The 24,503-nt window shown below is 37.3% G+C and overlaps 1 protein-coding gene across 1 annotated transcript in view; it reads left to right on the top strand.

Annotated features, from left to right (window-relative positions):
- Nucleotides 1–24,503, top strand: part of USP9Y (ubiquitin specific peptidase 9 Y-linked) — a 226,358-nt gene that overhangs the window by 126,792 nt on the left and 75,063 nt on the right. Inside the window, exons 18-25 of the mRNA XM_010356752.2 lie at nt 1,800–2,142; nt 4,275–4,370; nt 5,452–5,663; nt 6,834–7,074; nt 7,392–7,541; nt 8,292–8,412; nt 21,957–22,087; nt 22,276–22,554. Of these exons, the coding sequence (XP_010355054.2) occupies nt 1,800–2,142; nt 4,275–4,370; nt 5,452–5,663; nt 6,834–7,074; nt 7,392–7,541; nt 8,292–8,412; nt 21,957–22,087; nt 22,276–22,554 (1,573 nt within the window). The remainder of the gene's footprint in view (nt 1–1,799; nt 2,143–4,274; nt 4,371–5,451; nt 5,664–6,833; nt 7,075–7,391; nt 7,542–8,291; nt 8,413–21,956; nt 22,088–22,275; nt 22,555–24,503) is intronic.

Here is a 24,503-nt window from a genome sequence, read left to right on the forward strand (position 1 = left end):
AATATTTGACAAAAAGTCGGTTTTTTTTTTGTTCAGTTGATTCATAACTATTAAGGATTTTACGGTGTGCCAGATTGATCTTGTCTTTATAGATAAAAGTGTTTATACGATTTTAGTTTGCAAAATATTCGTGTCAGGTTTTCTGACACTTGTACCTTTTTTTTAACCACACAGGAAAACAATCTGCCTCTTATATTGAGTATGTCTTCTAAAGAGAGCCATTGTTTTTGGTAAATGTGTTACTTAGGTTTATTGGATTGGAAAAATTAGTTAGAATTTATTCATTCTATTAGCAAAGTTTAGAATCAGATGATCTTCCAGAGTTCCTATTACAGTACTAAAATTAATCAAAGGGGGAAGCTGTAGGAGCAATGCCACCTGTATATATTTGGCCTTGTGCTAATCACTTTATTCATCATGACAACCTTGTGAGGCAGGTGTTAACTCCCCATGAGATTCCATTTGGGGAAAACAAAGTGCTTTGAAATCACACAGCTGGTATATGATAGCGACTACCCATATAGACGTTTTTTAAAGTGTCTGCCCTGTCACACCAGTGAATTTTCAGACATTTACATTGAAACCTTAGTTTACAAACTGCTGTGTTTCATCTTGCTCAATCTCTTGTTGCTCATTTATAAATTATGATGAGAGAGATTAGGTAGATTTAATCTAGACGGTCCTTTCATGCTTAGCACTCTTACGGAGATACTAACAACCTAAAATTAAGATCCAGGCCAGGCACGGTGGCTCACACCTGTAATTGCAGCACTTTTGGGAGGCCGAGGTGGGCGGATTACCTGAGGTTAGGAGTTTGAGACCAGCCTGGCCAACATGGTGAAACTCCGTCTCTACTAAAAATACAAAAATTAGCTGAGTGTGGTGGCACACATCTGTAATCCTAGCTACTCGAGAGGCTGAGGCAAGAGAATTGCTTGAGCCTGGGAGGCGGAGGTTGCAGTGAGCCGAGATTGTGCCACTACACTCCCAACTGGCTGACAGAGTGAGAGTCTGTCTCAGAAAAAAAAAAAAAATTAAGATCCAGAAGAAAAAACCTTCTGATATTAAATAAAAACATTACACTCTTTTTGGGAATAAAGCCACTATCGTTTTGTTAACTGTGAAGTTATTATTCAAGTTAAAATAAACTTATTTTTCCTTTCATCGTTATTCATAGAAATAGTAGAGTAGGTGGGAGAGTGCTAAGAGAAAATAGAAACCAATCAAAGAGACAGCTTAAAGCAGACTAATCATTGTTTTATTGTAGTGAACTAATAAATAGTGAACTAAAAAGCTTGAGGACATCACTGACGACACGCTAATGCTTACAGAGATACACATAATTTTTAATTGTAGATTTTTTGTTTAATATGGCTAGTTATGATTGCAGTATTTTCAGAAATGTGAGCAGTTTAAGCAGCTTTAAATTCATGGTGATATTTAGTTATCTCTGAAAGTCATTTAGTGTAATAACCTCATTTTACAATGATATAATTTAGCAGAGAGCTACATCAGTATTGAGTTTCAGAAGGTGAACGGAAAGTGACGAGAAGTCTTCTTACTTAGGGCACATCACCTAGCAAAGTTGCTGGCATTTTGTAGCTGCCTCATATATATTTGTTAAACAAATGAATACCTGACACATTTTAAATTACACCTATGTGTTCAACAAATTTTTAAATATTTTTAAAGCTGTAATTAAAATGTAATTGTGGTGAAATATTATGTTGTGCCTGTCAAAACTTGCTTTGCAGGAAAAAACTATATTGACCCTAATTACTGATTTATGTTTCTCCAAGATTTTTACTGAAGGATGGCCAACTGTGGCTCTGTGCTCCTCAGGCAAAACAAATATGGAAGTGCTTAGCAGAGAATGCAGTTTATCTTTGTGATCGTGAAGCCTGTTTTAAGTGGTATTCCAAGTTAATGGGGGATGAACCAGACTTAGATCCTGATATTAATAAGGACTTCTTTGAAAGTAATGTGCTTCAACTTGATCCTTCCCTTTTAACTGAAAATGGAATGAAATGCTTTGAAAGATTTTTCAAAGCTGTCAATTGTCGAGAAGGGAAACTAATAGCAAAAAGAAGATCCTATATGATGGATGATTTGGAATTAATTGGACTAGACTACCTTTGGAGGGTAAGTGAGCAGTTAGACTTTTGTTTGTCAACGTTGTACCTGAAGTTACTTTTTAAGAATAATTCAGGAGTCATAATTTTACCTGAGAATTTTATGTATGTATTCTGTTTTGATGCTTGTCCTAGAAATCTAGGTGTGCAAGGGTAATTGCTCTTCTTCAGCTTCTTATATTTTATTACGGGTGTTTTTCTCACCCTACTGTACTAACTTAGAATCTGTCACACTTTTCTTTTTTTTTTTTTTTTTTTTTTTTTTTGAGGCGGAGTCTCGCTCTGTCGCCGGGGCTGGAGTGCAGTGGCCGGATCTCAGCTCACTGCAAGCTCCGCCTCCCGGGTTTACGCCATTCTCCTGCCTCAGCCTCCCGAGTAGCTGGGACTACAGGCGCCCGCCACCTCGCCCGGCTAGTTTTTGTATTTTTAGTAGAGACGGGGTTTCACCGTGTTAGCCAGGATGGTCTTGAACTCCTGACCTCGTGATCCGCCCCTCTCGGCCTCCCAGAGTGCTGGGATTACAGGCTTGAGCCACCGCGCCCGGCCCACACTTTTCAGATGTATAGAATTACAGTAGTCTGGGCGCAGTGTCTCATGCCTGTAATCCCAGCACTTTGGGAGGCCAAGGCGAGGGAATCACAAGATCAGGAGATATCACCGTGGCTAACACAGTGAAACCCCGTCTCTGCTAAACATAGAAAAACAAAATTAGCCGGATATGGTGGCAGGCACCTGTAGTCCCAGCTACTTGAGAGGCTGATGCCAGGAGAATAACATGAACCTGGGAGGCAGAGCTTGCAGTGAGCAGAGATCATGCCACTGCACTCCAGCCTGGACACAGAGCGAGCCTCCATCTCAGAAAAAAGAAAAAAGAATTATAGTAACCCTCTACACACTAACTACATTTTTTATTCTCCCATGCTTTATTCTCTCTTTTTTATATAAGTCTTGAAGTTTATTTATATTTAATGCTGATATGAATGATGGACAGAAGACTATTACTAGGATATGATTATGAATCAGTGCCTTTATTGATATTGTTCACTTTGTATATATTTAAATAGCTGGAATAAATGTTGCATGCTTATAAAGCTAACTTTCCTGTATTCATAGTGTAATATATCTTGTTGCCATCTTGAAATATCTAATCTGTTGTGTCACAGCTTATATTTTGGGTTTTATTATTTATTTATTCTGTGGACAAACTTTATGTAAACTGAGAAGTTTGCTGTGGTGTTCCATTAAAACCAGTGGTTTTGAAGCTAGTAGTAACTCCTATCAATTAAAAAGTTATATACAGGTAGTTGAAGTGAGAGAGGAAAGCTTGCATTTCTTTGCTTAGTTTCCCATTATTCATTTCTTTTCTCTCTTCAAACTCCCCAGATTTTCATTCCTGAAATAATCTAAGGTGCACAGATTCTAAACTTAGTTTGAAAAACACTGTTTTAGGCCGGGCGCGGTGGCTCAAGCCTGTAATCCCAGCACTTTGGGAAGCCGAAACGGGCGGATCACGAGGTCAGGAGATCGAGACCATCCTGGCTAACACAGTTGAAACCCCGTCTCTACTAAAAAAAAAATACAAAAAACTAGCTGGGTGAGGTGGCGGGCGCCTGTAGTTCCAGCTACTTGGGAGACTGAGGCAGGAGAATGGCGGGAACGCGGGAGGCGGAGCTTGCAGTGAGCTGAGATCTGGCCACTGCACTCCAGCCTGGGCGACAGAGCTAGACTCCGTCTCAAAAAAAAAAAAAGAAAAACACTTTTATTAAATGATTGGTAAAGATGTACAAAAATTGCTGGGGCTATCAGGATAGCTCTATGTTAAATAGTATTTCTCGCACCTTCTTTTTAGTGTATTTGAATTACCCCTTGAAAACCTGAGAACTTGACTACCAAGTTGAGGAGTTAAATAATATCACTTCAAGTATTTGTGTCTTTTTCATTCTTAAGCAAACGGCTTTTATTCAGAAAAGTTGTATTTTTAATTGATCATTCTTAAGATCACTGACATTATTTGAGTATCAAAATCAGCTTATCTTTAAATTATTGAAGATTGTATTAAAAATTAAGGATATGATTTAAATTTAAATACCAAATTAAACTGTATCTTGAATGGTTTTAATACTGTAATATTTTTGGAACCAGGTTGTGATTCTGAGTAGTGACGAGATTGCTAACAGAGCTATAGATCTTCTTAAAGACATATACACAAACCTTGGCCCAAGATTAAAAGTCAATCAGGTGAGAATTGAAGTGCTTAAAAAGATCCACAACAGTTGGGTTGAATTGTTGGGTACTATCTTTTTTAACCTGAAAATAACTAGAAAATAATTTTTTAACTCTTATCAAAAATACTTTTTCAGTATTTAATCCACTTTTCTCCCTTACCCAATGCTAACTAAAGGAATGTTGCTTTGATAATTATCCTTAGGTGATTGAAATAATTTTAAATGTAATTATTCGTTATCTGTTGAGATGGCCAGAATTTTATCTTAGTTTGGCTTTTTGTCTAGGCATTTGTTTTTGTTTGCCTTTCTGAGAGAGGATCTCACTGTCACCCAGGCTGTAATGCAGTGGTGCAGCCACAGCTCAGCTATAGCCTGGAACTCGCAGGCTCAAGCTATCCTCCCACCTCCAATTATAGGTGCACACCACCACACCCAGCTAATTTTTTTTTTCATTGTTGTTACCGATGAGACCTCACTGTGCTGCCAGACACTTAGCGACTAACTTCTGGGCCCATGCTATCTTCTCTCTTTGGCTTCCCAAAGTGTTGGGATTACAGGCATGAGCCACATGTGCCTGACTGGACATTCACTTTTTTTTTTGAGATGGAGTTTCACTCTTGTTGCTGAGTACAGTGGTGGGATCTCACCTCTCTGAAACTCCGCCTCCCGAGTTCAAGCGATTCTCCTGCCTCAGCCCTCCGAGTAGCTGGGATAACAGGTGCCTGCCACAACACCCAGCTAATTTTGTATTTTTTTAATAGAGACTGGGTTTCACCATGTTGGTGAGGCTGATCTTGAACGTCTGACCTCAGGTGATCCACCTGCCTCGGCTTCCTGAAGAGCTGGGATTACAGGCGTGAGCTACTGTGCCCGGCCGACATTCACTTTTTAAAAACAAAATTGGTTTATACTTGCTAGTTTTCATGTAATCAGTTTCCTTTTGAGGAAACTTGTGTTTTATTACTGGGTAAATATTACTATGATTGAGTTACCTTTAAATTGACATTTTACTGCTTTTGATTAGATTGATGTCACATTTCATTTTTAAGTTTGTAAACAACTTGGATTATCTGTATTTGACCCATTATTTATAGGTGGTTATCCATGAAGACTTCATTCAGTCTTGCTTTGATCGTTTAAAAGCGTCGTATGATACACTGTGTGTTTTGGATGGTGACAAAAACAGTATTAATTGTGCAAGACAAGAAGCCATTCGAATGGTTAGAGTATTAACTGTTTTAAAAGAGTACATTAATGAATGTGACAGTGATTATCACAAGGAAAGAATGATTCTACCTATGTCCAGGTTTGTGTGAGGTGGATCACTAGTGTTAATTTATAATTGTTTGATATTTTCTTAGAAAGTTATTTAGGAAAGTAATAATAAGTTAAAAGGAAAGTGGGGAATGTTTTCATTTCTGAATTCCAATATTCTTGCCTTTAAAAACAACTATATCTTACTTTGAAAAAAGTAGATTTTTTTGATAGGTATGTTTTTATTTTGATTTATATTTTGATAAGGTATTTCACTCATTAGTGAAGTGTCTTCTTTATTTTTCTAAGTTGTTATTCATTAAGTGTGACACACTTACTTTGCGTTGGATGATTTTTTTATTTGAACATTCTTTAAAATTAAGAACTGCTTATTCAGCCAGTATGAGAAGGAATATTTTAAAATGGTGTTTGCTAAAATTTCTTTAAATTTAAAAACTAATTACCATAAAATAACCAGATGATAGAATAGTCAGATATTAATATAATCACAAATTATATACAAATTCTATGGCATGTGATATGAATAATCATATAACTAAATAATGTAAGTATAACTAAAGTCAGTTACTTATTAACAATTTAATGGCAATTCCAGTTTTGGGGAAAGTTTACAGAATGAGCACAATCACATTTTTTGAAAGTCTGATTCCACTTTTTTAACTGAAAAAGTATAAAATTATTTTTTAATGCTGTTTTTTAGTTTGCATCTCATCTATCAGAAGATAATAAAATAAGCAAGATTATACCAAGATAAATATTTTGGGGTACATTTTGACAGAAACATGCATTTTAGCATTTTTGTTTATATGTTCAAGCCAAAACTCCTATTCCGTGTTTGAAAATTGTCTTAGTGAGTTGAGTTTTGTGGCATGAAAATAACTGAAGCATTACTCAGGTATGTTATGATCTAAGTAGGAAGCTTTCTTTCAATCTCCATAGAGATAAGACTAACAACAGAATTTGATTATTGCATTTCCAAGATTGTGATGTTTGTTCACTGTTTAAAAGAAGCGTCATGTTCTAAAGATCCTAAAAACAAAATAAGTTGTTTTAACTGTCATCTTCTGACTTAATAAGAAAATGCTAAATTTTCAGGGTTTTTGTTGTTGTTGTTGTTGTTGTTGTTTTTAGCAGTCTGCTTAATATCATAGCAGTTTTTTCTGTTTTTAAAATTCTTTTTATTTACTTATTTATTTTTCAGAGCATTTCGTGGCAAACACCTGTCTCTTATAGTTCGGTTTCCAAACCAGAGCAGACAGGTTGAAGAGTTGGATATATGGTCTCATACAAATGACACAGTTGGTTCAGTACGGCGATGTATTGTTAATCGTATTAAAGCCAATGTAGCCCATACAAAAATTGAACTTTTTGTGGGTGGTGAGCTGATAGATTCTGAAGATGACAGAAAGCTAATTGGACAATTAAACTTAAAAGATAAATCTGTAAGTAAATACAGCTTTTAAATAAGTCATGAAATTTAAATGTTGAGGCTATATTTTATTATTTAGTAAATGTCTGTTGGGCATCTAACTATTATGTACAAACTTCTGTGTTGGCATCTAGATTATAATAACCTTGAATAAGATAGATGTTACAGAACTTAAAGGAAATACAATTAAATGGTTATGTTAGTAATTTTTAAGTGTTTTTCTAAAATTAAAGCATAAAGTGTATTTTAACCTTTCAACGTATCTAATTTCCATTAATTCTAGGAATGTTTTCCCTTGTCTTTGCTACCAAACACACTTATTATTTTCAGCTAATTACAGCCAAACTTATACAAATAAATTCCAACATGCCATCAAGTCCTGATAGCTCTTCCGAGTCCTCAACTACATCTCCTGGAAACCACTGTAATCATTACAATGATGGTCCCAATCTAGAGGTGGAACGTTGTTTGCCTGGGGTGGTGAGTAATTCTTTATGCAAAATATGAAGAAATGTGTAGAACAGTTCTTTTTCTGAGGAGCTTCTTAGATTTATAGAGATTCATAAATGGGTCAAAATGTCAATGGTATAGTCAACTGTTAACTTCTGAGTGAATTTCTTAGTTGTAGGAATTTATAATGAAATTATGTCGGTAGAATTAATCTGTTATAGCTTACAGTATTATATAGCTCTGCAAGGTACTGTATTTTCAGTCTTTTAGGACAGTTTTAAAGAAAAATAGGATGTATTATCTATGACTCTTAGAAATATATCTCATATGTAAAGGAACAACTTACACCTTTCTTAGCCTTCCCCTCAGCCTCTTAAAAATTATGCCTGCAGTTATACCAGTCACTTCAGCATTAGGGAGATTTGAGTCCCTGAAAAAATTGGATTAGGAGTTTAATTCCTGAGGGAGTGAGGTACCTTTTGTATAATCAGCTTCCGAGTACCATGTGAAACTGTAGTTTACAAAACAATAGGAAAACTGTTGCAGTGAAATTACTCAAAGTATATTAGAAAGCTTAATATGTAATGTATTAAATTTGCATGATGAATCAATGGATTTATCAAAGTGAAAATAGTCAATTGGGGTAGTATAAATGGTATATCCAAAAATGTGATTGACCAATAGAAACCTTATTTGAAGGGTAGAGAGTAAATTTTCATTAACAAAAACCTTTTTGTGGCACAGTTTGCAGATAAATATTTTATACATTCTGTATTCTAGATAATGTCAATGCATCCCAGATACATCTCTTTCCTTTGGCAAGTTGCAGACTTAGGTAGCAACCTGAATATGCCACCTCTTAGAGATGGAGCAAGAGTACTTATGAAACTTATGCCACCAGGTAAGAAAATGGTCCATCCCCCTACTCCAGAGAAAGAATGCTCATAACTACATGGCGGATGAAAAAGAAAATTTTAACAAATTCTGTTTGCAAATCCAGTATACCTTGTGGAATAGTCTATAATGTTGATCATGTGTGTTTCATGGTATTAGTGATGAAAATATTTTCATGGATGGGGAAATACTTAGAGGCATGTAATTTTCATGAAATACTTTTAGAAAACTAATACTTCAGAAAGTCAGGGTTCTTTAAAGGCTTACAGTGAAGAACAGCAGTCTTCTACCTCACCCTTCTGTCAAAACCAAATAGCCCTCAAGTAACTTTCTTTTTTTGTTGTTTTCTTTTAAAATTTTTTTTTTTTTTAAGTTTTTTGGGTATCATAGTTGTATGTATTTATTACAGTACGTGAGATGTTTTCATATAGGCATGCAATGTATAATAATCACATCATGAAAAATCGGGTATTCATCCCCTGAAGCATTTATACTTCATGTTACAATCAATCAATTACTTTCTTTTAGTTATTTTAAAGTATACAATTAAATTATTGTTGTCTATAGTCACCCTGTTGTGCTGTCAAATACTAGGTCTTTTTTTTTTCTTTTTTATTATACTTTTAAGTTCTAGGGTACATGTGCACAATATGCAGGTTTATTATATATGTATACATGTGCCAAGTTGGTGTTCTGCACCCATTAACTCATCATTTACGTTAGGTATATCTCCTAACGCTATCCCTCCCCACTTCCCCCACTCCACAACAGGCCCCGGTATGTGATGTTCCCCTTCCTGTGTCCAAGTGTTCTCATTGTTCAATTCCCACCTATGAGTGAGAACATGTGGTGTTTGGTTTTCTGTTCGTGCGATAGTTTCCTGAGAATGATGGTTTCCAGCTGCATCCATATTCCTCAAAGGACATGAACTCATCTTCTTTTATGGCTACATAGTATTCCATGGTATGTATGTGCCACATTTTCTTAATCCAGTCTGTCACAGATGGATATTTGGGTTGGTTCCAAGTCTTTGCTATTGTGAATAGTGCCAGAGTAAACATACATGTGCATGTGTTTTTATAGCAACATGATTTATAATCCTTTGGTTATATACCCAGTAATGGGATGGCTGAGTGAAATGGTTTTTCTGGTTCTAGATCCTTGAGGAATCACCACACTGCCTTCCACAAGGATTGAACTAGTTTACAGTTCCACCAACAGTGTAAAAGTGTTCCTGTTTCTCCACATCCTCTCCAGCACCTGTTGTTTCCTGACTTTATTATGATCACCGTTCTAACTGGTGTGAGATGGTATCTCATTGTGGTTTTGATTTGCATTTTTCTGATGGCTAGTGATGATGAGCATTTTTTCATGTGTCTTTTGGCTGCATAAATGTCTTCTTTTGAGAAGTGCCTGTTCATATCCTTTGCCCACTTTTGATAGGGTTGTGTGGTTTTTCCTTGTAAATTTGTTTGAGTTCTTTGTAGGTTCTGAATATTAGCCCTTTGTCAATGGGTACATTGCAAAAATTTTCTCCCATTCTGTAGGTTGCCTGTTCAGTCTGATGGTAGTTTCTTTTGCTGTGCAGAAGCTCTTTAGTTTAATTAGATCCCATTTGTCAATTTTGGCTTTTGCTGCCGTTGCTTTTGGTGTTTTAGACATGAAGTCCTTGCCCATGCCTATGTCCTGAATGGTACTACCTAGATTTTCTTCTAGGGTTTTTATGGCATTAGGTCTAACATTTAAGTCTCTAATCCATCTTGAATTAATTTTTGTATAAGGAGTAAGGAAAGGATCTAGTTTCAGCTTTCTACTTACAGCTAGCCAATTTTCCCAGCACCATTTATTAAATAGGGAATCCTTTCCCCATTTCTTGTTTCTCTCAGGTTTGTCAAAGATCAGATGGCTGTGGATGTGTGGTATTATTTCTGAGGACTCTCTTCTCTTCCATTGGTCTATATCTCTGTTTTGGTACCAGTACTATGCTGTTTTGGTTACTGTAGCCTTGCAGTATAGTTGGAAATCAGGTAGCGTGACGCCTCCAGCTTTGTTCTTTTGACTTAGGATTGTCTTGGCAATGCAGGCTCTTTTTTGGTTCCATATGAACTTTAAAGTAGTTTTTTCCAATTCTGTGAAGAAACTCATTGGTAGCTTAATGGGGATGGCATAGAATCTACAAATTACCTTGGGCAGTATGGCCATTTTCACGATATTGGTTTTCCCTATCCATGAGCATGGAATATTCTTCCTTTTGTTGGTGTCCTCTTTGATTTCACTGAGCAGTGGTTTGTAGTTCTCCTTGAAGAGGTCCTTTATATCCCTTGTAAGCTGGATTCCTAGGTATTTTATTCTCTTTGAAGCAATTGTGAATGAGAGTTCACTCATGATTTGGCTCTCTGTTTGTCTGTTACTGGTATATAAGAATGCTAGTGACTTTTGCACATTGATTTTGTATCCTGAGACTTTGCTGAAGTTGCTTATCAGCTTAAGGAGATTTTGGGCTGAGACAGTGGGGTTTTCTAAATATGCAGTCAAGTCATCTGCAAACAGGGACAATTTGACTTCCTCTTTTCCTAATTGAACACCCTTTATTTCTTTGTCTTACCTGATTGCCCTAGTCAGAACATCCAACACTATGTTGAATAGGAGTGGTGAGAGAGGGCATCCCTGTCTTGTGCCATTTTTCAAAGGGAATGTTTCCAGTTTTTGCCAATTCAGTATGATATTGGCTATGGATTTGTCATAAATAGCTCTTACTATTTTGAGATACATTCCGTCAGTACCAAATTTATTGAGAGTTTTTTTATCATGAAGAGCTGTTGAATTTTGTCAAAGGCCTTTTCTGCATCTGTTAAGATAATCATGTGGTTTTTGTCTTTGGTTCTGTTTATATGCTGGATTACGTTTATTGATTTGCATATTTTTCTTCTGTTTTGTTTTTTGTTTTTTGAGACGGAGTCTCGCTCTGTCGCCCGGGCTGGAGTGCAGTGGCTGGATCTCAGCTCACTGTGAGCTCCGCCTCCTGGGTTTACACCATTCTCCTGCCTCAGCCTCCCGAGTAGCTGGGACTACAGACGCCCGCCACCTTGCCCAGAAGTTTTTTGTTTTTTTTAGTAGAGACGGGGTTTCAGTGTGTTAGCCAGGATGGTCTCAATCTCCTGACCTCGTGATCCGCCCATCTTGGCCTCCCAAAGTCCTGGGATTATAGGCTTGAGCCACCACACCTGGCTGATTTGCATACGTTGAACCAGCCTTGCATGCCATGGGTGAAGCCCACTTGATCATGTTGCATAAGCTTTTTGATGTGGTGCTGGATTCATTTTGCCAGTATTTTATTGAGGATGTTTGCATCGATGTTCATCAGGGATATTGGTCTAAAATTCACTTCTTTTGTGCATCTCTGCCAGGCTTTTATATCAGGATGATGTTGGCCTCATAAAGTGAGTTGGGGAGGATTCCTTCTTCTATTGATTGGAATAGTTTCAAAAGGAATGGTACCAGCTCATTCTTGTACCTCTGGTAGAATTAGGCTGTGAATCCGTCTGGTCCTGGACTTTTTTTGGTTGGGAGGCTATTAATTATTACCTCAATTTCAGAACCTGTTACTGGTCTATTTAGGTATTCAACTTCTTCCTGGTTTAGTCTTGAGAGAGGGTATGTGTCCAGGAATTTATCCATTTCTTCTAGGTTTTCTAGTTGATTTGCATAGAGGTGTTTATAGTATTCTCCAATGGTAGTTTGTATTTCCGTGGGGTTGGTGGTGATATCCCCTTTATCATTTTTTATTGCATGGACTTGATTCTTCTCTCTTTTCTTTATTAGTCTTGTGGTCTATCAATTTCGTTGATCTTTTAAAAAACCTAGCTCCTGGATTCACTGATTTTTTTGAAGGATTTTTTGTGTCTGTCTCTCCTTCAGTTCTGCTGTGACCTAAGTTATTTCTTGCCTTCTGTTAGCTTTTGAATGTGTTTGCTCTTGTTTCTCTAGTTCTTTTAATTGTGATGTTAGTGTGTCAATTTTAGATCTTTCCTGCTTTCTCTTGTGGGCATTTAGTGCTATAAATTTCCCTCTACACACTGCTTTAAATGTGTCCCAGAGATTCTGGTGTGTTGTATCTTTTTTCTCATTGGTTTCAAAGAACATCTTTATTTCTGCCTTCATTTCGTTATGTGCCCAGTAGTCATTCAGGAGCAGGTTGTTCAGTTTCCATGTAGTTGAGCGGTTTTGATTGAGTTTCTTAATCCTGAGTTCTAGTTTGATTGCACTGTGGTCTGGGAGACAGTTTGTTATAATTTCTGTTCTTTTACATTTGCTGAGGAGTGCTTTACTTCCAACTATGTGGTCAATTTTAGAATAAGTGCAATGTGGTACTGAGAAGAATATGTATTCTGTAGATTTGGAGTGGAGAGTTCTGTAGATGTCTATTAGGTCTGCTTGGTGCAAAGTTGAGTTCAATTCCTGGATATCCTTGTTAACTTTCTGTCTCATTAATCTGTCTGATGTTGACAGTGGAGTGTTAAGTTCTCCCATTATTATTGTGTGAGAATTTAAGTCTCTTTGCAAGTCTCCAAGGACTTGCTTTATGAATCTAGGTGCTCCTGTATTTGGTGCATATGTATTTAGGAAAGTTAGCTCTTCTTATTGAATTGATCCCTTTACCATTATGTAATGGCCTTCTCTGTCTCTTTTGATCTTTGTTGGTTTAAAGTCTGTTTTGTCAGAGACTGGGATTGCAACCCCAGCCTTTTTTTTTTTTTTTTTTCCTTTTGCTTGATAGATCTTCCTCCATCCCTTTATTTTTAGCCTATGTATGCCTGTGCATATGAGATGGGACTCCTGGATACAGCAAATTGATGGGTCTTGACTCTTTATCCAGTTTGCCTGTCTGTGTCTTTTAATTGGAGCATTTAGCCCATTTACATTTAAGGTTAATGTTGTTATGTGTGAATTTGATCCTGTCATTATGATGTTTCCTGGTTATTTTGCTCATTAGTTGATACAGTTTCTTCCTAGCATTGATGGTCTTTACATTTTGGTGTGTTTTTGCAGTGACTGGTACCAGTTGTTCCTTTCCATGTTTAGTGCTTCCTTTAGGAGCTCTTGTAGGGCAGGCCTGGTGGTGACAAAATCTCTCAGCATTTGCTTGTATGTAAAGGACTGTATTTCTCCTTCACTTATGAAACTTAGTTTGGCTGGGTGTGAATTTCTGAGTTGAAAATCCTTTCCATAAGAGTGTTGAATATTGGCCCCCAATCTCTTCTGGCTTGTAGAGTTTCTGCCGAGAGATCCACTGTTAGTCTGATGGGGCTTCCGTTTGTAGTTAACCCAACCTTTCTCTCTGGCTGCCTGTAACATTCTTTTTCCTTCGTTTCAACTGTGTTGAATCTGATAATTATGTGTCTTGGAGTTGTTTTTCTCGAGGAGTATCTTTGTAGTGTTCCATTTCCTGAATTTGAATGTTGGCCTGCCTTGCTAAGTTGGGAAAGTTTTCCTGGATAATCTCCTGCAGTGTGTTTTCCAACTTGGTTCCATTCTCCCTGTCATTTTCAGGTACACCAGTCAGACATAGATTTGGTCTTTTCATATAGTCCCATATTTCTTGGAGGCTTTATTCATTTCTTTTTACTCTTTCTTCTCTAAACTTCTCTTCTCGCTTCATTTCATTCATTTGATCTTCAATCACTGTTACCCTTTCTTCCAGTTGATCGAGTTGGTTACTGAAACTTATGCATTTGTCACATAGTTCTCGTGTCATGGTTTTCATCTCTGTCAGGTCGTTTAAGGACTTTTCTTCATTGGTTATTCTAGTTAGCCATTTATCAAATTTTTTTCAAGGTTTTTAGTTTCTTTGCTCTGGCTTTTAATTCCTCCTTTAGCTCAGAGACGTTTGATCGTCTAAAGTCTTCTGTCAGCTCATCAAAATCATTCTCTGTCCAGCTTTGTTCCATTGCTGGTGAGGAGCTGTGTTCCTTTGGAGGGCCAGATGTGCTCTGATTTTTTGATTTTCCAGCTTTTCTGTACTGCCTTTTCCCCATCTTGGTGGTTTTATCTGTCTTTGGTCTTTGATGATGGTGACGTACTGATGGGGTTTTGGTGTGGATGTCCTTTCTATTTGTTAGTTTTCCTTCTAACAGTCAGGACCCTCAGCTGCAGGTCTGTTGGCGTTTACTCGTGGTCCACTCCAGACCCTGTTTGCCTGAGGATCAGCAGCGGATGCTGCAGAAGAGTGAATATTGCTGAACAGCAAATGTTGCTGTCTGATTGTTCCTCTGGAAGCTTTGTTTAATAGGTGTACCCAGCCTGTGAGGTGTGAAGTGTCAGTCTGCCTCTAGTGCAGGATATCTCCCAGTTAGGCTACACGGGGTTCAGGGACCCACTTGAGCAGACAGTCTGTCCGTTCTCAAATCTCAAACTCCGTGCTGGGAGAACCACTACTCTCTTCAAAGCTGTCAGACAGGGACATTTACATCTGCAGAGGTTTCTGCTGCCCTTTGTTTGGCTATGCCCTGTCCCCAGAGGTGGAGTCTACAGAGGCAGGCAGGCCTCCTTGAGCTGCAGTGGGCTTCACCCAATTCAAGCTTCCTGGCCGCTTTGTTTACCTACTCAAGCCTCAGCAATGGTGGGTGCCCCTCACCCAGCCTCGCTGCCGCCTTGAGGTTAGGTCTCAAACTGCTGTGCTAGCAATGAGTGAGGCTCCATGGGTGTGAGACCCTCCCAGCCAGGTGTGGGATATGATCTTCTGGTGTGCTGTTTGCTAAGACCCTTGGTAAAGCACAGTGTTAGGGTGGGAGTGACCTGATTTTCCAGGTGCTGTGTGTCACTGTTTCCCTTGGCTTAGAAGGGGAATTCCCTTCCCCATTGCGCTTCCTGGGTGAGGCACTGCCTCACCCTGCTTTGGCTCTCACTCCTTGGGCTGCACCCACTATCCAACACTCTTCAGTGAGATGAACCTGGTACCTCAGTTGGAAATGCAGAAATCCCCCATCTTCTGTGTCGCTCATGTTGGGAGTTGGAGGCTGGAGCTGTTCCTATTCAGCCATCTTGGCGTGGATCACTAGGTCTTACAAAGTTTAACTTTCATTTCTGGATATACCAGTTTTTTTCTAAGCACTATGCCCTTGCTATTTTTGTGTGTCAGGTTTTCGATATTAAATATTGACTTGTGAAAATGTATTTCTTACACGTTACTCTATCCTTCGTCTCTAGTCATGTCACAGTTTTTGTTTAAATCTATCTGCGTTGTTCACATTTTTAAGACAATTTGAAAATACTACAATCTCCTAAGTTACTCACACCTAATTATACTAGATTTTAATATTGCCCTTATCATTTGATTGGTTTTCTTGGTGTTAATTACTATATTTTCTCATATTCCTTCCAGTAACTTCCTAAAACAGTTGTTCATGTGGTCAAATGTGTTATATCATGTTTTCTTGGAGCATTTCATCTTCCTGCTCCCTTGTGCTCTGTTCTCTTTGACACAGCTATCATTCTGGAACTTAAGCATATAGCTTTTCCTTTGGTGGTCTTTTTGTTCTCCTTGGTCTTACATCTTTCTTGAGTCAGTCTTCATGTTGCTGAAGCACACCCTCCTAAAAATTGATACATGGAAGTTAAGATTTTTTTGTTAGGACATTACTTTTATGAACAGCTAAACTCTCCCACATGCAATAGTTTATTATTTGGTTGTTTTGTTGTTTTCTATTTTTTTACTTGGAGTAGGTTGAACATAGAGTTTAAAGTAGAACATTGGCAGTTTCATAGCAATATTGGTTGCTGGGAGGACTGAGCCTGTTGTGTCTTAACTTTCTCTCTAGAAGCTTTGTTTTTAACTCTTTAGTTCTGAAATCTAATGATGAAATGCCTTGGAATGCTAGTTTTATTTTGATTTTTTTGTTTATTGTGTGTACCAAGGAATCAATAGATCTTGTTAGTTGAAAGAGTAGTTTCTGTAGCTGTGAGAAATTGCTGTTTTTGTATAAATAGCATCTGATTTTAACTTACTGTCATTAAATGGCTTGTATTTCTTGGCCTACAAATGCACCAATTTTCCAGCTCCAAAACCAAATTGGCCATTTACCTGATCACTGATTGTTTTAGTGTAAAATGTTATATAGAAGATAAAATATGGGCTCTCTTAACGTATAAATAAAATCTACCATAGATATATGTCTATAGATGTGCCTTGGAGATACTGTGGTTCCCGTTACCAGACCACTACAATAAAGTGTACCTCTAAATAAATCAAGTCGAAGAAGTTTCTTTGTTTCCTTGTGCACATAAAAGTTATTTTACACTATACTGTAGTCTGTAAAATACTTTTTGTTAAAAAATAGTAACAATCAACTGAGCCTTCAGCAAATTGTGACTTTTTGCCAGTGAAGGGTCTTGCTTCAACATGAACTGCTGTTAACTGATCAGGGTGATACTTGCTGAAGCTGGGGACATCTGTGGTGATTTCTTAAAAGGAGACAACAGTGAATTTTTCTGCTATTGGCTGTCCTTTCTGGATAGATTTCCCTGTAGCTTGGCATAGTATTTGATAGCATCTGACCCCAAGTAAAACTTATTTCAAAACTTGAGTCAGTCCTCTCAAACTCTGCTCCTGCTTTATCAACTAAGCTGATATATTGTAATATTCTAAATCCTTTGTTGTCATCTCAACAGTATTCATAACAATATCTTTTCCAGGAGTAGATTTCATCTCAAGAAACCACTTTGTTTGCTCAGCTGTATGAAGCAAGTTCATCTCTGTTAAAGTTTTATTGTGAGATTACAGCAATTCAGTCACATCTTCAGGCTTCCCTTCTAATTCTAGTTATCTTGCTATTCCACTTGTGTCTGTAGTTCCCTCGCCCACTGAAGTCTCAGAGTCATTCAACTTCTTCCAAACTCCTGGTAATGTGGTTATATTGACCTCTTCCCATGAATCGTGAATGTTCTTAGTGGCATCGAGAAGGGAAATTCCTTTCCAGAAGGCTTTCAATGTACTTTGCCCAGATTCAACAGGGAATCACTATCTGTGGCAGCTATAGTCATACAAAATGTAATACTTTTTTTTTTTTTGAGACTGTTTTACTATGTCACCTAGGATGGATTGCAGTGGTACCCTCTTGGCTCACTGCAACCTCCGCCTTTCAGGTTCAAGCGATTGTCCTGCCTTAGCCTCCTGAGTGGCTGGGATTACAGGTGAGTGCCGCCACGTGCAGCTTATTGTATTGTTAGTTAGGAATGGGGTTTCACTGTTTTGACCAGGCTGGGTCTTAAGTTCCTGGCCTCAAGTGATCTGCCTGCCTTGGCCTACCAAAGCTCTGGGATTATGGGTGTAAGCTACCATACCAAGCTATTCCTAACTGATAAGGTGAAACACAATTACTCCATGGGCTGCATAATGGACCTTGTGTCGGCAAGCAATGAAAACACCATTCATTTTCTTGTACATCTCCTTCAGAGCTCCTGGGTAGCCAGATGCATTGTCAGTCAGCAGTAATACTTTCAAAAAAACCTTTTTTTCTGCATGATAGATCTCAACAGTGGGCTTATACTATTCAATAGGCCATCCTGTAAACAGATGTGCTGTCATCCAGGCTTTGCTATTTTGCTTGTAGGCCAGAGATGAAGGAGATTTTGCATAATTCTTAAGGACCCTAGGATTTTCAGGAATGGTAAATAAATAATTGACTTCAAATTAAATTCACCTGTGACATAAGCCTGTAACAACAGAGTAAGCCTGTTTTATAAAGCCTGGAAGCCAGGCATTAACCTCTCCTCTACAGCTAAGAAAGGTCTGGTTGGAGTCCTCTTCTACTACAAGGCTGTTTTATTTGTACTGAAAATCCATTTACTGTAGACACCATTGTCAATTATCTTAGCTCCCTATTCTAGGTAACTTGGTATAGCTTCAGTGTCAGCACTTGGTGCTTCAACTTGTACTTTCATGTTTTAGACATTGCTTCCTCCCTTAAAGCTCATGAACTAACCTCTGCTAGTTTTGAGCTTTTCTTCTGCAGCTTTCTTTTCTCTCAGCCTTTGTAGGATTGGGGAAAGTAAGAGCTTCACTCTGGTTTAGGCTTTGGCTTAATGGACGGCGTGGCTGTTATTGATCTATCCAAACAGCTAAAGCTTTCTTCTTTTCAATAAGGCTGTTTCATTTTCTAATCTTTCCTGTGTGTAGTGGAGCAACACTTCATTTTTTTTCAAGAACTTTTCCTTTGCATTCACAGCCTGGCTAACGGGTGTAAGAGATCCAGCTCTTGGCCGGGCGCGGTGACTCAAGCCTATAATCCCAGCACTTTGGGAGGCCGAGACGGGCGGATCACGAGGTCAGGAGATCGAGACCATCCTGACTAACACGGTGAAACCCCGTCTCTACTAAAAATACAAAAACTAGCCGGGCGAGGTGGCGGGCGCCTGTAGTCCCAGCTACTCGGGAGGCTGAGGCAGGAGAATGGCGTGAACCCGGGAGGCGGAGCTTGCAGTGAGCTGAGATCTGGCCACTGCACTCCAGTCCGGGCGACAGAGCGAGACTCCGCCTCAAAAAAAAAAAAAAAAAAAAAAAAAAAGAGATCCAGCTCTCGGCCTGTTTCAGCTTTTGGCATGCCTTTCTTACTCAGCGTAATCACTAGTTTTTGATTTAAAGTGAGAGATGTGTGACTCTTCCTTTCACTAGAACACTTAGAACATTGTAGGGTTATTAATGGCCTAATTTAAACATTATTGTATATCAGGGATAGGGGGACCCAAGGAAGGAGAGATAGGGAAAGATCAATTGGTGGAGCAGTCAGAGTGCACACAGCATTAAGTTTGCTGTGATATACTGGTGCAGTATCTTGTGCCCCGAAACAAATACAATAGGAACATCAAAGACTGCTGGTTACAGATCACTTAACAGATAACGATAATAATGAAAAACTTTGAAATACTATGAGAATTACCAAAATGTGACACAAGACACAAAATGACCACATACTATGGAAAACATAGTGCTGATAGACTTGCTGGATGCAGGATTACCATAAGCCTTCAATTTGTATAAAGCACAGTATCTGCAAAGCATGGTGAAGCAGAGCACAATAAAGCTAGGCTTATCGGTCGGTCTATCTATCTATCTGTCTATCGATCTATCTATCTATCTATCTATGAATGACATCACGTCAGTACCTCCAATTTTAGTCCAGTTCCACAGGCTTCTTTTTGTTTCTTTTTTCTTTCCTTATATGAAAGTTTTGTCTCCAGGAGTGAGGAACCTGGCTGAGTATTATTCTTTAATATATTTACTTGATTAATCCTATAGTTACCAATTATTTATCTTCTCTACCAACCTTTTCCTTGCCTAGATAATCTCCTCTTCACTTAGCTCAGGCTTCAGCCTCTAATGCCAGGCTGCCATGCAACATGCAATTTAAGCAGAGTACTACTAGAAATAAGAGTGACTAACTATGCATAATTTGGATGGCCCAGGTAGATATCTCAATGGAAAATATTAAGTATGCACAAAATGAAAAGAGAAATTGTTGGCTTAACAGCATTGAGATAAAACAGATGAATGAAAGAATATTCTGAAACAGAGCGACTGCCATGTAGGTGGAACATATAAAGCGTCAGCAGCTGATGTGAGCTGAGAGCATTGCAAGGATGGGAATAGGTCTTCCCTTTTAATTTCCTAAAGTAGAGCTGAAAGCTTTTACGTATGTAGCACTCAAGCTAATGGCTTTCTATCTGAAGGTTGTACTTCTGTTCTCTGGCTCTTCTTGCTGAGGAGGGCTTCCCATCTACCAAGCTTAGCTTACACATTATACTAACATTATGACCCTCTTTGCCAATTGGATTGGATATGAGCTGATTGGTGTTACAGAAATGTGTTATACAACAAGCAAGCTTATTTTTCCAGTGCAATTACTGAGTTTTGCTTGGTTTCTTCTTTTCTGCATGGTCGCCCCGGTCCACTGAAACTTTTTTTTTCTTCTATTAAAATATAACCAACTTTTGACATTGTAATAGTGTCAAAGTCATCATGAATAATACAGGGTGCTTCCATACACCCTTCCAGATTCTGCACCTGTTTAAACATTGCCACACCTGCTGTTCATTCTTTCTCCATATAATTAATTCTTCTGACATTTGGAGAAGTTACAGATAACCTATGTCTTTTTACCTAAGTGTCTCAGTGTGTTTCCTTAGAACAAGAACATTCTCTTATATAACCACAGAAGAATTTATCAGTATCAGGAATTATAACACCTTTGATGACATTGACATTATTGAAAAAGACCAGTTTTGTACAATATTTCTCAAACTGGGCTTACATGCCTTGACTGTTACCATCAGCAGGCAATTCACTTTTTAAAAGAAATTGTGGAAAAGTTACCATACAGTTTATCATCTTAACCATTTTAAATTGTATAGTTCATTAGTAATGAGTGTTTTCACATTGTTATGCAACCAATCTCCAGAATTTTTTTCTTTTCATGAAGCTGAAACTCGGTACGCACTAAAAACAACTCTTCTATTTCTTCCTGCTCCCCTGCCCTCACGGTCATCATTCTACTTTCTGTTTCTGAGTTTTTATACTCTACGTAGCTCATGTAAGTGAAATAGCACAGTATTTTTCTTTTTGTGACTAGCTTATTTCACGCAGTAATGTCCTCAAAGTTCATCATGTTTTAGCATGTGGCAAAATTGTTGTTTTTAAGGCTGAATAATATAGCACGGTTTGTGTATACTAAGATTTTGTTGATCCGCTCATCTGTTGATGGACAGTTAGATTGTTTTCAACTTTCAACTGCTATGAACAATACTTCTTTGAATATTTGTGTACAAGTTTTGTTGGGGGCTTATGTTTGCATTCTCTGGGTTGTATATCTGGGACTCAAATGGCTGGATGACAGTAACTCTATGTTTAACTTATTGGAAACTACTAAGTTTTTCCAAAGTGACTGTACCGCTTTACAATCCTCCCAGTAAGGTCGGAGTGTTACAGTTTCTCCGCGTCTTCACCAATACTACTTAAATGTTTTTTTTTTTAATATGACTATCCATTCTACTAGTGTTAAAGTGATATGTTAATATGGTTTTGTTTGCATTTCTTTGATGGCTAATGATGCTGAGCAATTTTTCATTTGCTTCCTAGCCATTTATCTGTTTTTGAAGAAATGTCTGTTAACATCCTTTGCTCATTTTTATTTGATTATTTGTCATTTTATTATTCAGTTATATGTGGTCAATGCTTGTATTCTCTTTCCATTGTTTGGTTTTGTTTTTTGTTTTTTTTTTTTTTTCCTCTCTGTCTCCAGTGGATGAAGGAGGATATATTGACTTGAAGTCTCTGGATAGGAAACGCTTCCCTTCATATTTTATGTTGGCAGTTAAGGAGTCCTGATTGATCATTAATCAGTCAGTCCAGTTCTAGTTATAAATTACAATATTTGATCTCAGCTTGAGATTTGTGGATATAATTTTTATTTATGTAAAATAGTACTCTTCGGCAAATGTGAAACATTAACAGCACGTGAGTTACATTTTATTTTAGTCTGTGTCTTTTTTCTTTTCCAGATAGAACAGCTGTAGAAAAATTACAAGCTGTTTGTTTGGACCATGCAAAAGTTGGAGAAGGCAAACTTAGTCCACCTCTTGACTCTCTTTTCTTTGGTCCTTCTGCCTCCCAAGTTCTGTACCTAACAGAGGTTGGTTTTTGCCTTTGCAAAAATATAATTTTTATATTATATGGTAATGTCAAGAACACTGATAAGACTGTAAAGGAAGTTTTTAAAATAGTCAAGAATTTCTTAGCAGTGATGAGAGGAGAAATAGATGTTTCTAAGTTATTTTTTAAAATCCCTTTTAATATAGTCCCTTTTTTTTTTTATTCCAGGTAGTTTATGCCTTGTTAATGCCTGCTGTTGCACCTCTAACTGATGGGTCCTCTGACTTTCAAGTTCACTTCTTGAAAAGTGGTGGCTTACCCCTTATACTGAGTATGCTAATAAGAAACAACTTCTTGCCAAATACAGATACGGAAACTCGAAGGGGTGTTTATTTAAATGCTCTCAAAATAGCCAAACTGTTGTTAACTGCCATTGGCTATGGCCATGTTCGAGCTGTAGCGGAAGCTTGTCAGCCAGTTGTAGATGGTACAGACCCCATAACACCGGTAATAAATGTTAAGAAACTTTTAAAAATATTTAGTCCTTAATATTTAATCAATATAAACTCTGTGTCTTTTAAGTAGATGATAGAAATAATTCAACAGATAGCATGTTATCTTAAGGGTATTTTTCTATTAAGTTGTATTTGTTTTTAAAATGTAAAGATTGACTACTGACTATACTACTTTGAGTGAACTCTCCAGTCTCTTTAAATCCTTTTTTACTTTCAGTTGTTTAATGCAAACTTCACCTGAATCTTTTGTTAAATCATACGAGAAAGATACATAAAGACAGTTAATTATAAAGGAGAATATATAATTGCCATGCAGCAAACCTCTCTTGCCACCACGACTATGAATCTCTTTCTGCTTTGCTGTTAGACTTGAACAGCATCACCAGCAGTTCTCAAGAAGTGCTTAGATTGGATGCAGAAGATGAATTCAATTCTAACTAACATTGAGTTCACTTACTTATGTTATAAAGGATGGTTTTACTAATTCATGTAATAATAATACAGATTATTATGTTTAGGTATGTGTGAGGTGTTAATCAGGGAAATTTGGATAGTGTCTGGATAATCTGTATATTCTAGATTAAGTTTATTTTGAGTATGAGTCATGCTGTCATAATTGACCTAAAATAAAATGTCTGAGATTTGCTTCAAAATAATTCTGGGGTAGTATAATTCTGGGTTTGTTTCTTGGGGAGTTGGTGAAGCAGTTTAAACCTTTGTTAATAGTTATTGACGCTAGATAATGGGTATTTGAGGATTTATTATATTTTCTCTGCTTTTATGTATTTTTTGAAATGTTTCATCCAAAAAAAAAGAAAAAAAGAAGAAGTGGTCTTGTGCATGTCAATTTAGATAATAATTTACAAAGCTCTGTCTCTATCCTGAGTAAGTTTTATTGCTTTATGTCATGGGCTTCATGCATATTTATATAAAAAGAGGTAGGGTTCTTTCCTATTATGGTCCTTGTTGTAGGAGTTTACTGAAATACAAACGATATTTTTTGTATCTTTTTACACATTTCTTTCTGTGCACATGTTTAAGATATGTGCTACCAGAGGACACAGAGATATATATTAATCTCTAATCATATCCTAGTAAGGAGCTTAAGGAAAATTAGTCCTTAAAATATGTTTAATATACCACTGTCTACAATACGTACAAGAGGGTTACATTTTAAGAAATTGGAAAATACAAAGAAAATTCTTAGGGGGTTTCTCTCATAGATTTAAAAACTTTTTATACTATTAAGTAAGATTTACTTTTTGCACATTCCACACTTATTATTCCTTAATTACCATAATTACTTTCCATGGACAAGCTTTGAATAGATAATATTTGGTTGTGCCAGTATTAGAGTAAACACTGTTATTTTTGCACTTTGGGGCATTCCTAGTCCTTTTTGGAGAGTTATTGTATCAACAGTAATGGTAACAAGACAATTTCAGTGTAAGAACAAGTGACACAAGACCTTGCTGACATGAAAAACTCTAGTTAGATTAGCAAAATTCAATTTGCAGTTTTAAAGCATTGTGTAACTTTTTATTCAACAAGTAATTGATATTATGTATCTACTTAATATCTGCTATAAACCAGCTATTGCTACAGATGCAATGTAGACCTCACCTTACATAATTTCTTTCTGCATGCAGATTAATTTATTGGATAATGATGGTCAAAATATATCAAGCTCTTGTATGCCAGTCACTATGCTTTATCTCCATTAATGATGAATATAGCTGTATTTGTTGAGCCTCGGCTATTAGTTTCTATTTTGTAAGTGAAAATTGAGACCTGGAGCCATGAAGTAGCTTGGTCCAAAATGATAACCATAATCTGAGAATTTGTTGTTTTTTTATTGAGATGGAGTCTCTTCTCTTTTTTTGAGATGGAGTCTCTTTTCCATCGCCAGCCTGGAGTGCAGTGACTCCATCTTGGTGCATT

The sequence above is a fragment of the Rhinopithecus roxellana genome, chromosome 22 (assembly GCF_007565055.1).
Source record: "Rhinopithecus roxellana isolate Shanxi Qingling chromosome 22, ASM756505v1, whole genome shotgun sequence".
NCBI classification, from domain to species: Eukaryota; Metazoa; Chordata; class Mammalia; order Primates; family Cercopithecidae; genus Rhinopithecus; species Rhinopithecus roxellana.